Consider the following 16,831-nt stretch of genomic DNA (forward strand, 5'->3'; position numbering starts at 1 on the left):
AACTTGACCATGAGAGAATGAACTATTATTTCTATCTTGACTAGACACGTCCACGGCCACTTTGGCAATGCAATGCTCTCCCCTAGCCCCTTAGGAAGGCCTGATACTCAGGCTCCGGAAAATGACTCATCATTGCGAACCACGTATCTCCTAGGGCGATGGTTCAAAATAGACCTGATCCGATACAGCGGGCGGAACGGACCTGGTGTGATCCGCCGCACGTGACCGGTCTGTTATGCCCGCTGTTGTGGCCTAGTACTCTTAGGCCAGGGCTCTTAGGCTATTGTATCGAAATGAGGAAAGCAGAGGTTTTATTAATTTACATACGAAGTCGATATGAAGAGGGAAAATAGTGTTTCTACTTGCCCGTGGCCTGTAGCTATCAAAATATACTATTGGAATCTCAGGAATCTCTTGACTTACGCCGAAAACGTTCAAGTTTGGGGCACCATTGAGTGTTTTCACTCACGTGGCCAGCATCTATGCAAATTCGTTTGCATAAGAAAAGAGGATTAGTTTGGGACACCAACATGGCCGCCGTGACGTCATGTGAAAACACTCTATGACGCATGTGACGTCATGTGAAAACGTTCGTAAAGTCTTTCGGCTGGACAGGTGAATTATCCCTAGAAAATACTATTATAAATTACTGGGCCGTGTGACGTGAATTTCATTTAAAAAGACACTAAGGGCGCGATCCATTCAACCAAAATTCAGACCGGTCCGACCGGGAAAAGAGGACCACCTCAAAAGGTGGACCTGTTTTTTCGAAACTTTTCCAGTTGGACCGAACCGATCCATTGAGTTTTGGACCGAAATTTCCGGAAATTTTGGTTGAATGGATCGCGCCCTAAGTAATTCAAAGGTTGAATAATCCCGAGTGCACTATTGGAGATGAATAAATTTGACTAGTACCCAAGCCTAAATGAGACAATTTTTGCACGACCTTGCAAGCCGCACGTGAGGTGAACGTATATCACTGAGAAAGTTCGGTGGATAAGTTGAATCGATCCTTTAAATTTCTTAATAGTCAGCTTGTTTTTGAATAAAGTAAAACATTCTTTGTCAGTTTCGCCATGAAATAAGTTTTTGAACGAAAGTTACGTAATAATAAAGGCGGGCTACCTTCAAGGAAACGTGACTTGCTAATCCTTGACGCGTGAGCCGTTCACGTGCCTGTATACGTGAGTTACGCAACATTAGCATTTAAAAACACACTCGCGGACCGGTTTTTTGTATTGAGTTTAACAGAGTTGAGTGTGACAACTACACGAACCATGGCAAGAGCAAATAATGCGTTCAAGATAGCAGCCACTACAATTAACTTGCTTGTGTTCGTCCTAGTTCTAGTCTTCAACTACGTCTCCAGAGATCCGAAGGATGGTCCTTTGAACTGGTTGTTTGGAAATGCAACAACGGGTGAAGTGTCGGGCAAGTACTACATCGAAATCACACCAGCAGGCTGGGCATTTTCCATCTGGGGTTTAATCTACGTTTGGCAAAGCGCGTGGATCATCTACTCGTTGACTCTTCTCTGCAGAAAGAACGCCCCGGAGGTAATTTCGCCTGTGCTCCATGTGTTTTATTCGCTCGCCAGTATTGCGAACATCTGTTGGATCGTGATCTGGAGCCACGAGTGGATTCAGGTCTGCGCGTTCCTACTCTTCGCCACGTCGTTCTTCCTTTACGCAACCTTGGCAAGATCATATATGACCCTCAATCTAGCAACGAAAGGAGTTCCAAGAGGCGACAGCATCGCCACACAAATCCTTGTAAACAACGGTATCGCGCTATATGCGACCTGGTGCACGATTGCATCTCTTCTTAACCTTGCAATGGCGATTACTTACTTTCACGGCGTCGATCAAGATGTTGCCTCCACTATCTCGCTCGTGATTCTCGCTTTGGAGGTTATCGTATGGTTTACGCTAGAAAACACTATCTTGGACAAGTATGTGAGGAATACTCTTAGCGTCTATCCTGTCATCATCTGGGCCCTCTCAGCAAGCATCTCCAAAAACTGGGATCCAGCTAAGAGAAATTCCGTCATTTCGGTGGTCTTGCTGGCTGTGTCCTGTACTCTGTTAGTCGTCCGTATTGTCATTGTGGTATGGAGAGGAAAGAAGCAAAAACGGCAAGATGTAAACGGTTCAAAAATGCTCTTGCATTAACCAACTAAGAGGAACATTACACAGGCCTGTGAGGGGAGGGTAAAGGACTGCTCCCCAGTCCCCAATTTTCCCCGGTCGCGTCGCATTTGCTGCAAAGACGTAATTGTACATTTGTAGACTGCCTATTTCATTAGCAAATTTGATGAAGACTTTATCCTAGCCTCATGATTATTTGGACAATTGTTGATTGATGATGTTTTAGCTGAAATATTACCATATCGTTAAAATTTAAGTTGCGGTAAAGCCATCAAACTAGTAATTACAGTAGTTTTGTATGTAGAGTCCTTGGGTTCATTCTCAGTGGGTTGTCCTCAGAATTGAATCAGGGTAGCATTAACTTTACAACTGTAAAGGGTAATGATTGGCCATGGAAACTCTCCATACAATTACCTCATGAAAAGTAACATACGGTACCCGAGACCAGTGTGTCCCAACAAAAAGGTTCACTCAATGTTCCAATCTTGACAACTGACTGAGAGGCTCAAGGAAACTGGTGTGGCCTGGTGATATTCAAAGTAGATATCAGTTAAAGTATCAAGAAGAAAAAAGAGTAATAAGAGATGCGATTATTTAAGACTTTGGCCCTCCTTCAGATGCAGTTATTTTATTTTTTGACATCTTACATTTTTATCCAAAACTTTGTACTCAGCTCTATTAAAGCATATGCTATGTGGCACCTGTCGTAATTTTTTTTACTGAAATCAGCATTTGTCTCTTGTAAAACATCACACGTTTCTGTTAAAGGAAAAGACATTTTTTGTTATTCACAGTGGGCTACCTGTGTGAAGGATGGTCTCACTTTTAAAGTCTTGAAGGAACACAATCAGCAAAATTGATAATAGATATATTATGCTGTTTGTTCCCAATTAAGAATCAGGAAATTGAGATCTTATAGTACACTGAACTTTACTATAATTTTAAAGAATATATAATTTAAGAGCTTTTGCTTTATAACTTGGATAATATTTTTAGGTGTAAAAATTTTATGTTCAGAACATCGCAAGATTGATTCTCTGTATTTACGTTATGCTTTTATTCATGCATTAAAATTTTTATCTTCTTATATAGTCCCAGATATAACTGAACAGAGGTTTATATGCCGGGTTAAAGGTAACATAAACAAATATTATTTCAACATTTTTCTGGGCAAAAATTTGTGTCCCCTGAATGGAGGTGTCCCTTGATTAAAAGTGCGTCCAAAGAGGAGGCTTACAGTATTGAGTACCTGTGCAAACATAGAACAAAGATATGTGCTGTGCATCAGTTTTTCAAATGCAGGGGGCTGCTAGGTATAACTGAGCAGGGAAGGAGTGGGGTTGGGGGTGAGGTGGGGGGAGGGCTTCTGACAAGGGGTCTCTGGTCATGGTCAAATCTCTTAGACTTCAAACATGTAATGATATCGCCGAGGAAAACGCAATTCGTTGAGTTTTCCGCCAAGAAACGGTGTAAACTTTGCTTTCCTTTTTTCTTTCCTCTAGAAAGTTGCAAATAGCACCTTTTTCATCAGTCTAGAAATTCTCAACCCGGCCTATCTATCGACGAACTAAATAGAACAAAATTTCCCTCGGACTCTCGCAGAGATTTAAACACTCGTCGTGTCTTCAAATGTTGATATTCCTTCACTCGTAGGCTCACAAAAGACGAATTAAATTTCAAGTGTTCTCTGCGAGGTCCGTTAGGCAAATAATACTGAGCGAGAAGAGGCTAACTTTCCTTTTCGTACGCCTTCAAACTAAGACGAAAATTTTTGAACATGGCTCCGTGAAGGCCCGTTAAACACAAGATCAGGGAGCTTAAGTAACGACGACGGTGACGGTAACGAGAACGGCAAAAAAGTAATTGGTTTAGATTGGCAAAACAACACTTGGTTTCACACTAGAAGCTAAGTTTGTTTTAAGTGAGCACTTGATTCAAGTGCACTTGGAAATTATAAGTTGCTCTGTAGAAAAATGTGATGGCTTCACAATTATTGACCAAGTATATCACTTGGAGCAAAAGCTGTCAATCTCTCCGTTCATTAGAATCTTTGAACCGCTGCACGTGCACATCGTGACATGGCGTCCACATCTTATTGGTTAAGAGTGTTCTCAACTGTGGTGTGGTCCATACTTGGCGGCGAACTTCGGCTTCGTTTCCATGCATGGTCACTAAGTAAAGTTTAAGTAGGTGCGTTTTACCCCTTGACACTCAAGATAGGTTCCAAGTACACTTACATTATACTTAAAGCTAAGTGAAGCCAGCAAACAACATTGCACTTCCATCACCCTGTTTTTGTACATTTCTTAGCCGTCATTGCACGACTACGACGTGATAGTGCCTATTTTCACTTTTTGTCGAGGACGTGAACGCAAGACAACAACTTTCTTTTTCTTTTCTTGAACTTTGATACAATCCTTTAGAATTCAACTCCAAAAAAATTTGGCAACATTTGACGAATTAAACGAGATGGTTTAGCGCGATAAAGTTTGAGGCAGCGGGAACTCACTTTTTAAGTGACGCTTTCGTAGCCCTCCCGCCGTTGTTGCACAAGCTCCCTAATAGGGACTTTAAGGAAGATTCAAGGACGCGACGACAACGAGAACGTCGCTTAAAAAGTGAATTTGTGTTCCTTCAGTCTTTATAGCGATTATTCCTACCCACTTACGTTCTCAATTGTAGGCGAACCCTGTTGAAGCTGAATTTCAAGTGACCATATCCAAGCTCAGAAAGAGAAATAAAATTTCGTCGTTGCTTGTTTACGTTCTCCATAAAACCCGAAATTAAGTATTTTCACGTCGCAGTCGTGCAAAAACGGGAAAGAAATGTTTTAAAAAAGTGTGATCCACCTGTAAAGTTGTTGTTTTGCTTATTAGACCTATTGTTTTTTTGACATTCATTAAAGTCCCCATTAAAACAACCAAGTGATATTCCGATGACGTACAAGGAGCCAGTTTCATTTCTCGAACTTAGCCATAGATTCAGAAGTAAAGAAAGATTACCTTATTAATAAGAATACAACTCCTAGTATAGATTTAACTGTTTTAGGAGTATATTGATTAAAAGTTTTAAGGGATAATATTTGTGCTCATAGCCTGTGGGTCCGAATAGTGAGTTCGAAGAAATCAAAAGAAAAAGGCGCAGGTCGTTTGGCGTTTCGGACACAGGGCAACCAAAGCTCAATTTTTGCCTGTTTTCAATAATAACCCAGGTTCCTTTTAATTTAAAGGATTGACTTCTAGCCAGTTTTGGTCTTCTTTTATTAACTCCAAGAAATTTAGCCATTATTTGTAGTCTTAATAGGCGTTAAATGCAAATAAGAAAAAGGGGGAATGCAAATTTGGAATGGAAAAGGGCGCTTTATGGTAAAATAGCCTTTTACAAGGTATTAGTTTTGTTGCAATACTCTGTATCAGGAGGTCATGACTGTATTATTGAAAATTACTGTTATATTAGAACAGCTCATTACTTGTGATAAAAGGTCTATAACTAATAAGTAGGCTCACTAATGATCGAGCCCAAGTCTCATGGAGCTGAGCAGTTGTGTAGAAAACGTTATCCGCCTACACTACATTTTTACACAATTTACACAATCTAATATCACATATCTCCTACTTATTCCAGCTCATGCAAAAAGGACCCGTAGCGTGGAAGTCTATCACATTTTTTTAAAATCTCGCTTCCAAAGTCACCCGAGAATAAGTTGGGAATCTGGGCACGAAATTACCTCAAATAAAGTTGAAAACTCGCTTAAATTCGGCATTCTTTTTAAAAGAGACACTGGATCGGACGAAGCACTGGATTTATTTCGGTGAGCTTATTTTCAGCGTTTGTAGCAGTATTTTAGTGTATTTAAAACAATATCTACAACGAAAAATTAGTAATACAGCCCGTTATAATCGGAATTTGTTTTAGTGACGACAAAGTATCCGAGACCCTTCCCGGGTAATATTTATTACCCGTGATTGTTGCCAATACTACAGCTGTTCGCTGTTTTTGCCGTCATCTTTTTCAGTCTCCGGTTCTATAGGAATAACTCGACACAGGGAATTGGTTAAACGGAGGTTTTGGTGGGTATAATAAGACATTTAATTCACTTCAAGTCAGGAATATGCATTCCCTCTAAATTCGAAGGTACCTGCCGGTGGTTCACAGCGATTTTCGCACAAAAAGATATTCTTTATAATAAGTTTTATGTCATTTTTGTGAGTATTTAAGATAACTTGTATTCTGGCCTTAATACTCCCTCGTTTGCCCGACATAACAAGCTGATTATTTAGCAAGACTGAAAACGGTTCTATCGCCGATTCAAACTTGCACTGGACCGGACACTGACTGGAGAGGGCATGAACAAAAATGGGCAATATTACTGTAACATTATGCATTGCGTTGCATGAATTTTAAACTTTTCTAACATTAGAAAAAATCGATGGAAACATTAATACATTTCGTTCCGTTTTTACATTAATTGTTTTGTTTGTTTTTGGGTTTGTATTATTCATCCACTGGGAATTCCTTCACATTTACCGTGTTTATAATTTCCACATATACCCTTAAAAGCTTTATCAAATTGCACTTCATTGCGGCAAATCGCTCAACTTCAAAGGAATCTTAACCTTCGAAAAACCAAGTCTGACGTACATTATTTCTTTGTTGCATTAATTACAGAATACCGCTTAATACAAAGTACGTAATGCATTTTCTGGTCTTATTTTGCTGTCGTATTTTCAAGGTAAAAAATTAGTATCCTATTATTATAACAGTCATATATCCATAACAACATCATGCACCGGCTTTAGTAACACTAGGCCGGTTTATACGACACGATTTGTTGGCGGGATGTTAAACAATTATTCCTCTCGCCCTCATGGGCTGTGAGTCAATAGCAATTGACCCAGAGACCATGAGGGCGAGAGGAATGATTGTTTAAGTAAAATCCAACTAGTTGGTCAAAAATGTCGAGACAAAACAACTTTAGCTAGCAAAACGCAATTCAGCCGCCATTGTTTTGGTTTTCAAAGCCGGCGCTTTTCGCTACTAGTGGGCTATAACATATAGCCTAGTAGTAGCTCAACCAATCAGAACGCAGCATTGATTATAGACCACTAGTTGGATTTTACTAATGACTGATATCCAAAGGAAAGGCCAAAATGAAATCTGTTGCGATGCAACAGAATTTAAAAAATCAGCGCCTAAAAATCTGACTGACAATAGCGTGGATAACGGTCTTTATACATCGCGGTCGCTTACAAGAAGTTTACGAGAGGTTCCAACCGTAAGGCTTTGATTGGGAAAAATTTGGTGTTTTGGATTGGCGGTTGCTTATGGGAGGTGGTCGCTTATGAGAGGAGGTCGCACATGAAGGTTCGACTGTATGATAAAGTACTTTTCCTTTATACAAATACTACACAGGAGAGAAGGATGGTACTAAAATTTCGTTGTAGGAAAAACCTTGGCGGCTTAATGTCGTAGATTTTTTAAGGGTGTGAAACTTCTTGTTGAAACATTGTTGGCACCGAAATATTCAGAAAGAATAGAGTACGTAGTACAGAGCAGAAACCAAAACAACAGGTGTCTACTCAAAGACACTTTTAAAATCACCTTGTTATAATTATAATATAATTTCTAAACCAAGTAAAAGCTATTTGCAGCAATGAATTCGGTTGAAAACTCAAGAAAATACAACAAAAGCAGTTAAAAACAAGTAATTTGGCTATTTCCTTGAAAATAACGATGGAAGGTTAAGTTTAGGTCAAGATTCAGACTGAGCGGCACAAGGAAGGCTTTGTCAACTTTAGAAAACCTTTATTAAACAGATTTTGTACAAAAAGAAGCGTTACCGCGGAGATGCACCAAAATGGGACATCTGTTTCGAACCGATTCATGTCAGGAGAAAATATATATTGATTATTATTTAAACTTCTAAATTAACACCACGAGAACTGTCAAATAGTAAAATAACTAAAATAATAGGCAAGAACTGCTTATCTGACAATTTTCTAACAAATATGCACCTTAGCAAATGCCACAGGCGGCTAACAGAAGTATTTGAGCGTTATTTACCAGAAAAAGATAACAAACAAGTTAAACTGAATGCAACTACTTTCTTAAGTCAGGAGAGGCTAATTATCAATCAGCACTATTCTTAGAAAACTAAAAACCGCAAAGGAAGCGTCAACTGATTTTCTTTGTCACAATTATATACCAATTACACGCGTAGAGCCCTTTTTCAATTTTTATTGTTTTAATGATTTATACTCCTACAAAAGGTCTCCAGAAACAATGAATTTGGAAGAGATTAATTTATAGACCTTCTTTCCAACAGCTGCTGTTTTTGCCGGGGCCACAGGTGCAATCGGACCCAATTCAAGGTCGCTTCTCTAATTTCTGTTAACTGTTCATCATTCATTCTAACGAGATGTATTTTTTCAGTTGTGTAACAGCTGAAATAGAGAGATAAACTAACTTCAAAGCCAGGACTCGAGCCAGGAATCGAGCCAGGACTCGAGCCAGGAATCGAGCCAGGACTCGAGCCAGGACTCGAGCTAGGACTCGAACCAGGACTGGAGCCAGGACTCGAACCAAGACTCGAGGCAAGACTCGAACCAGGACTCGAGCGAGGACTCGAACCCAGAGTTTTAGGTTAAGCCAAGACTCGAACCAGGACTCCTAACCCTACCTAACCCGAACAGCGAGCTTTCCTTTCATGAAAACCCTCCTCTTAAGAACGAATGTCGCTAAGGATTGAGCAAAATTGGAAATGGTCAAACAAACCTTCCCTCATACTTTGTGTGTAGTTAGTACTTCAGATGAAACTACTTTCTGTGGCATTTGTTTGACTTCTAACAAAAACCTGCACTGGGCATCGGGGTGGCACAGGCATGGTGTGGTTGGAGGTTGATTTATGCAATTTACTACCCGCGATATAACCTGGCAGGAAAATCTAATTCGACGTTTTCCAGCAAAATAAATCGTTTCCATGGGATTATTAATAGATAACTGACACACAACATACCATTAACAAAGCAATCAATGCGACAAACATTTCAGAGCCAAGTCAAATCAGATACAAGTCACGGTTCGTTCATGTACAGGTAGGAAAAGTCATGTCGCCCGAAGTCATGTCGCTCGAAACCAGAGTCATGTCGCCCGAAATTTATAGTCATGTCAGGTTATTCGTTTCGCTGTCGTCTTCATGGAGATAGTAAACCTAAAATAAAACAAGAAATTGAAAAAACTAGTAATATCAGTTGCAGTATGGTTCTTACTGTTGTTTTTATATGTTGAAGCATTCTGTTTTGAAAGAAGGTCCACATCACTACTAAATTTCAACTAAAGGTAAGTTCGTGATAAAAAGAAATACTTACTACACGCGGGGACGTGTGGGTCGTCCAACTGAAGCAATATCCCTAGCCGGCGTAAAAATTAGCGAGATCCTATATCTGAATTTTTATTTCGCAATGAAATAAACTATTCCTTTTAAGCTAGAACAATAAATGAATAATGATAATTATCAGTTTCCCAAACACGAGCGAAATGTGATAAAAAATGAGGTAAAGGAAAATAATCGCGATACTTTTTACGCTGGATCCTTTGAAGTTTTCACTGTATGACTGTGAGCCGGTCCCGCAAGGGGAAGCGAGTTTTGCCAAATCCCCGGCACAAGAGATTGCGGCACGTAAACAATTTGCGCAAACAGAGACTGGGTGCTATTATGCTTCGCTTGCAGAGCAGATACTTATGACCACTTCACCAAAGTCGTTCTTCTGGTATAAACCTACAAGCTTTATTCTTATGTCAATTTAGGGAGCATGATCAAATGGCACTTTCTTTGCAAATCTACATAGGATTGGGTACACTGTTTTTCTGATTTTATGCTTAATAACACTTACACGAATTCATGAAGATTCTAATTCATAAAAAGGAAAGAAGGTATAAAATCAGCACAGCGCTTGTGACGTGACACATTGCGTGACTAAGATACATTACCTTGAAGACAGTGTGTTGGACATGTAAGAGAATCCAACAGAGTACCATGTTCACGCACGGTAAGGAAAAATATGTTTCTGCCCACCATAAGCAGCTGCAGTAATTTGGCACGGTGTCAGTGTGAAAGAAAACTTTGTAGATATGCACTGAAGATGAGGGAAGGGATTTGAATGCGACGACATGCATTACGACATGGTGATGAGACCTAAACGAAGCCGGGGGGGGGTACTCCCATAGATTACCTATACGGGTATGTGCCGCCCAACGGGGTCGTGATTTTGAAGCTCCTGATTTAGAACGGGGCATGATCCATTTCAGAGGCGTTTTCTAGAACGGGGTATAAAAAATTGTGGATCACGGGTTTCTCTTCTGCTTAAAATTGTTTCTGATTATGAAGAAGCATTTATTTTATGTATAAGTCGAACAAATAAAGAAATATCTTTTTTAAAAAACAGGGCTATTTCAATTTACAAACTTTCTAGAACGGAATATAAAAAATTGGCCCATTTCTAGAACGGGGTTTCAGTTTTAGGGCAAATTCTAGAACGGGGTATAAAAAATTGGCCCATTTCTAGAACAGGGTATCAATTTTAGGGGATTTTTTTTTTAGAACGGGGTGCCAATTTGGAGTCCCGGGCGGCATATACCCACCCAAAAAAATACCCAAGTGCCCCCCCCCCCCCCCGGGAAACGAACCGTGACTTGTGTGTGATTTGACTTGGCTCTGAAATGTTTGTCGCATTGATTGCTTTGTTAATGGTATGTGTGTGTCAGTTATCTATTAATAATCCCATGGAAACGATTTATGTTGTTGGAAAACGTCGAATTAGATTTTCCTGCCAGGTTATATCGCGGGTAGTAATTTGCATAAATCAACCGCCAAACACACGATGCCTGTTTTTGTAAACCAAAAATCGTTAATCTGCTCGATAACTGACTGTAAAACGTAAAGGAATGCAATCTATGGGAACGCTATTGCTTAACATCGCCCCAATGACATTATTTAAGAGAAAAAAGTTGCGAAAATTTACTGTTTTGTCTCAGGTATACAATTTCATTTGATTTGCATGCAAAAATGTATCGAGTATGAAATATCGATTGCCCGCGGATTTTTAGGCATAAAAAGGTGCACAAGAAAGGGCGAAATATTTACATCCTGTTCAATTTTGATCTAAATCGGAGTCACGGCTAGTAAGAAAAAAATGTGTTCAAAAATGTCTATTTTTTGGCCTTGTCAAAAAACTTTTCGCACCTTGTAAGAGACAATGAACAGGGGCCGTCGGGGGGGGGGGGGGGGGGGGCTAAGAAAAAGTGATAACATTTTTATTGAGAGGGAGGATGATATTTTGCTATCATGTAAACAGATTTTTAACTGTTAGTCTGCTTTCTGAAATATTTACCTGACAAAACTCCAATTTTCAAGGAGAAAATTGCTCAAAAAATGCAATTTTTGGCCCAAACTCCTCCCCTTATGCCGAGTGCTGGTTTTTGTTAGAAGTCAAACAAATGCCACAGTGAGTAGTTTCATCTGAAGTACTAACTACACACAAAGTATGAAGGAAGGTTTTGTTTGACCATTTCCAGTTTTGCTCAATCCTTAGTGAATGGTCATGTGACTTGCTGGAGGTCAAAATGGCGGGAAAGCGAAAAATTGTTCAGTCCTGGCTCGAGTCCTGGTTAAAGTCGTGGCTCGGCAACAGCTTATGTTGTCAAGAGAACGATCGAGTAGCCCTATACAACTACTAAATCTTGTCAAGAGCCATTGGTCCCATTATGGCGCTTAGCAGTTCTTGTGGTTTTGTTTGATTTTCCTAATGATTTCTCTGAATACTCACGGCTCCTTTTTGCAGATAACCGGGACACGACAGAGAAAAAAAAAATGAACTGCAATGGGAATTCTGTTGAATCAACCAAGCGCGTGTTGGTCACAGGCGGTGCAGGTTACCTTGGGTCAACACTGGTACCAATATTGCTCCAACGTGGTTACCAAGTAGTAGTCTACGATAAATTTATGTGGGGTACGGGATCACTCTTGGCCCATGTAGGTAATCCTCATCTTGAGATCGTCCCGGGAGATATTTTGGACAAAGGGCTTTTGGCTGAGCACATGTCCACATGTGACGCTGTTATTCATCTCGCTGCCATTGTGGGTTATCCTGCCTGTGAGAAAAATAAGGCTGAAGCTGTTCAGGTTTGTATTGCGGGCTATTTGAGGTTGTGTGTAGGGCTGTGTCAGTACAAGAACCCATAAACTGGAGCGAGCAACTTCCATGTACTCATGACACGGCGTTTTCACGGACCAGTTAACTTTTAGAACGGTTTTGGCGCGAATTGAGAATATCTTTTAAGTCCCACAAAGCAGTCAGCAAAACCTACAGACCTAGAAATGATATTTTTTCGTTTTAATGACGTTATGTTTTCCTTTTTGATATCTTATATTTCGAATGCGCTCATAGACGTGGCGGAGATTCCATTTTCGCGGGAAAAAGTGCCCTAAAATGTCTCTAAAAATAAACTGGTCCGTAAAAACGCCGTGACATAGGCCAAGTATGGGAGTTGCTCACTCCCAGTTATGGGCTCCTGGTCAGTGTTAGTCTGCTCCACAGCCGTTCTTTGTGTCGTCACGCAATGCTCCTTCACAAAGAACGGCTTTGAAGAAGAATAGGTCACTGCTGAATTGGATTGCATTTAAGACCTCTAATAGTAGCTTGCGCCTCAGACGAATAAAACCCTGGTTAAGCGCGTCTGCGAAACAGCCCCGAATTTCGTGTTCTGGGCCCCCAGCTGTGTACCAGGATTTGAGTGCGCGCAAAGACTCCTGTAGTACACGTCATGATCGGTCTGTTAAAAAAGCCATTATCGATGAGCCAATCAGGATGAAAGGAAATTCGAAACTCTGGATTCCAGGTCGGTTAGGCCTGTCGATTGACTCATTTTTAGGCAGATAACTTAAAACTTAACTTGCACGTTCTAAGTGTTTTAAAATTGAAATATATTTTCTGCTATTATCTTGTGCAAAAGCAATTTGTTTGGACCGCAGAGCTTTTATACGTAAAGAAACTTCAGTTTCATCGTGTTTTCTCTTCCTTCTGTTTTCAGTTGTTTACTTTCTCATTTTGTTATTTCTGTAGACAAACCAGCAAGGCACCAAGAACGTTGTAGACAGCTTAGCACCAAATCAGCAGCTAGTTTACGCATCCACCGGCTCATGTTACGGCGCTGTGCTCAATGGTCTGTGCGCGGAAGACACACCCATCTCACCTTTGACGCTCTATGGAAGTACAAAAGCCGTCGGAGAAAGGATGGTCATACAGGCTGGTGGAGTGGCACTTCGTTTGGCAACAGTGTTTGGGGTGTCCCCCCGGCTTAGGCTTGATTTATTGGTGAATGATCTCACTGAAAAGGCTGTGAGGCTGAGACATTTTGGTCTTTATCAGGGGGAGTTCCGACGTACTTTTCTCCACGTCAAAGACGCTGCCAAGGCGTTCGTGTTTGCAATGGAAAATTACAAGCGAATGGCAGGACAGGCATTTAACGTTGGGGACGAAAACATGAATTTATCCAAGTCTGATGTGGCTCGTATCATCCAACAGTGCGTGCCGGGTTGTGTTATCACAGAAAACACCACGGGGGAGGATAAAGACAAGAGAGATTATGAAGTATCATACAAGAAGATCCAAGCTCTGGGCTTCCATGCTACCATCTCAGTAGAGGAAGGGGTACAGGAGCTTTTGAAACTTCTACCATGCCTAAGCAATGACGAGATAGAAAAAGCTAGAAATGTATAACAGTAGTACAAATTTCACTGGAGGAAATAGAGGGGGCGTTTACAAAACATCTAAATGATTGTTAAAAAAAAAAGCATCTCCTGTGGGGGTGGGTAGAATAATATAAAGCATTGCTAGCCTTTCGATTGCTCGTATGCAGTGATTCACTGTTGTAAATTGTGTTTTTAAAGAAATGATTTACAAATTAGTCAGTTTTTAAGCGAAATACTCTAAGGCAAACTGTTGGCACAAACAAACTCGTTGTTGATAAACCGATTCCCCTTGTATGACGTTGTGGCGTTTGAAATGAAATATTGCTAAGTAAAATTGAGCAAGCAATAAGCAAGCAAGCAAAATTGAGCAGTTGTGTTGTTGTTGTGTATGTCTATTCTGCCCTCCATTCTCCTCGCTTTGCGCAATGAAGCTTCAACCGAGGCTCTTGTTAGTTACTACAAAACACGACAGGAAAGGAAGGGTCGTGAAACGTGGAGAAATACTGACAAAATATACTTCAGGCTTTACATGATAGTTGATGCGGCTCGAGCTGTTTCGTAATTTTTGGCCGGAAGGCCCCTATTTTTTTTAGCCTGCGAAAACATCCGTTTTCGGCCACGCTCTTCGCCGCTGGGTAGGTTTCGCGCAAAACGTCCCAGCGTTGAAGAGCGCGGAGAAACGGATGTTTTTCGCAGGTTACTATTTTTTGTGAAAATAAATGACTTTATGCAACATGTTCACCACAGATCAGTTTAAACGGTCGCCGGAGACTGATTTACTGTTGAACTTTTCAAATATTTCAGCCATTTCTTGTCTGTATTACAAATGAACTGAGCGACAAAAGTAAACTCTTGACCATTTCTACCTGCAAAAGTGCGAACAGTCAAGGTGATCTGGGGATGACGTTTCGTTCGAGGCCCGGCTAAAGATGTAACCCTTCAAGGGAATTTTTTTCACAGTAATCTAAGAATTATTTAGACCAAGTACTGCGCTGTTAAACGTAGTTTGTATAGCATATTTGTTTTCTAAGACTGTTTTTGGAGCCACACAGATTGTCATTTTGGACGCTGAGAGTCGACTGTGAGTTCGCTAGTCGCGATTTTTTTTGTCTCGTGTCCGTTAGCCATTTTCTGAAGACCATGAAGAATTATTTTGTCATTCCAGATTTTCCTGTTATCGTTATATTTTATCGGACTTTCTAATATACACTCTTTTTTTTTTATAAGAATATTGTTTTTCCGGGCCAGGCTGAATATTCTTATTTTTCCGCCGATTTTAGGCTGTAAATATTCTTGTATTATTCTTAATAATAGCTTATGACATTTCCGTTTTAGAATATATTAAGGTATCAATTATAGTTTTTTAAATATAGTTAGCTAGTTTTGCCGTTTAAAGAAAGGAATAAATTGAAAACGTATATTTGTATTGTATTTACAGATTTTCACCACACGAAATTATCCTTTTCAAAATCTCAGCCTGGAGTTTATTCTTAAAGTATTCTTAAGATTTCGCAAATTTCAGCCTCGATATTCTTATAAAATATATTCTTATAGAAAAAAAAGAGTGTATCCAAGTTTAATTATTATTCATCGTGTTTCACTTGTCTTGTGATGCGAGCTCTTGCCAAAAGGATGCATGGCGTTAGGTGCTAAAAAAAGCCTTTAAATATTTTATTTTGTTGTCGTTTATTGATATTAGTTTGGTAAGCCGTCAATTACCTGGGTGTTATAAAGTACAGGTAAATCCTAATTTTTGAAAAAAAAAACAAAAAAATCATGATAAAGTAGATTATCTTTTTGTGAGCAGATGGAAGGCACATCACGTTATCTTGTCAGAGGAGCCCAGTGGCCCGGCAGCCTTGTAATTGTCGGACTGGCCCAATTTTCATCGGAACAACGTTTCATACACTCAAAAGCCAAATTTGACATCGTCTTTGTGAGACATGTCAATATTGATACACATCTAAACAAAGTTAATTGCCTTTATAAATAAATTTCAGCGCCTCATTCAGTGCTATATATATATATATATATATATATATATATATGGTTTGTTAGCGAGGTACAAGCTCCCCATGCTGTGCTTGCTCACGTGAACGTTAAATAAAATATAACCTTCACAGCTGAACCTAGCCTGCGCGCAGACGAAATTAAAGCGCCAGCTTGTGTTTCGGGATATTAACAGCTAAACGCTAATCAGAGTTTAGTTATCGTCTGCACGCAGGCTAAGCTGAACCCCGCGGAAAAAAAAGACCAAAAACTTGAAATGACAATTATCATTTGATGAAAACTTTTGTAAATGATGAGGTGGAATTGTGAAAGTTTAACCAAGAGCCATAATGGCTCTTGGTTTAACCTAAGTGAACAGGAATATGCAGTTTTCTTATGGGATCGGGCAAAATCATAAACAAGCATAGGAACCCATATTCCTGACAAGCAAGCAAAAGGTACAATTAATGTTAACCCCTTGACGACCGTTTGAAGGTTTTCGTTCCATATCATAAGGCCAGACGCGTATTTTTCTTTTTGGACCCTCTTCCTTTTAGTTAAAGCTATCCACTTACTACAGGATTCACACCTTTCATCCTGACAGAGTCACACTCAAACTGAACCTAGTAGCTATTTGGAGAAGGGTGATCCACCCCCAATTTTGGTATTAATTCACTGCTCTTTGGAAATTAAATTTTCCCTTTCCTGGAAAGTTAGCCAGCCAAAATTCTATGCGAAAGAAAGATGATAAAGTGGGTAACAAAACTCATGGCTACACTAAAAAAGAAGGCCGGCAAAAGGAAAAAAAAGAGAGAGAGAAAGCGTTGAAAGATCAAAATATAGGAGGCCAAAAAAAAAAAAAAAAAAAAAAAAGAAGTTGTTTCATTACATCCAATAAGTAGGGAAAAACATGCCCTTATTATTGCAAATGAGGGCGTTTGTTTGA

The 16,831-nt window shown here is 39.8% G+C and overlaps 2 protein-coding genes across 2 annotated transcripts; both read left to right on the forward strand.

Annotated features, from left to right (window-relative positions):
• The first annotated feature begins 1,250 nt into the window (after nt 1-1,250).
• Nucleotides 1,251-3,234, forward strand: LOC140928457 (uncharacterized). The gene has a single exon (XM_073378211.1). The coding sequence runs from the start codon at nt 1,278-1,280 to the stop codon at nt 2,169-2,171; it is 894 nt and encodes a 297-aa protein (XP_073234312.1). The 5' UTR covers nt 1,251-1,277; the 3' UTR covers nt 2,172-3,234.
• Nucleotides 3,235-12,015: 8,781 nt separating this feature from the next.
• On the forward strand, nt 12,016-13,952 carry LOC140926101 (GDP-D-glycero-alpha-D-manno-heptose dehydrogenase-like). The gene is made up of 2 exons (XM_073375896.1): nt 12,016-12,327; nt 13,268-13,952. The coding sequence occupies exons 1-2, from the start codon at nt 12,016-12,018 to the stop codon at nt 13,922-13,924; spliced, it is 969 nt and encodes a 322-aa protein (XP_073231997.1). The 3' UTR covers nt 13,925-13,952.
• Nucleotides 13,953-16,831: the final 2,879 nt, after the last annotated feature.

This window comes from Porites lutea, chromosome 2 (genome assembly GCF_958299795.1).
Source record: "Porites lutea chromosome 2, jaPorLute2.1, whole genome shotgun sequence".
Taxonomy (NCBI): domain Eukaryota; kingdom Metazoa; phylum Cnidaria; class Anthozoa; order Scleractinia; family Poritidae; genus Porites; species Porites lutea.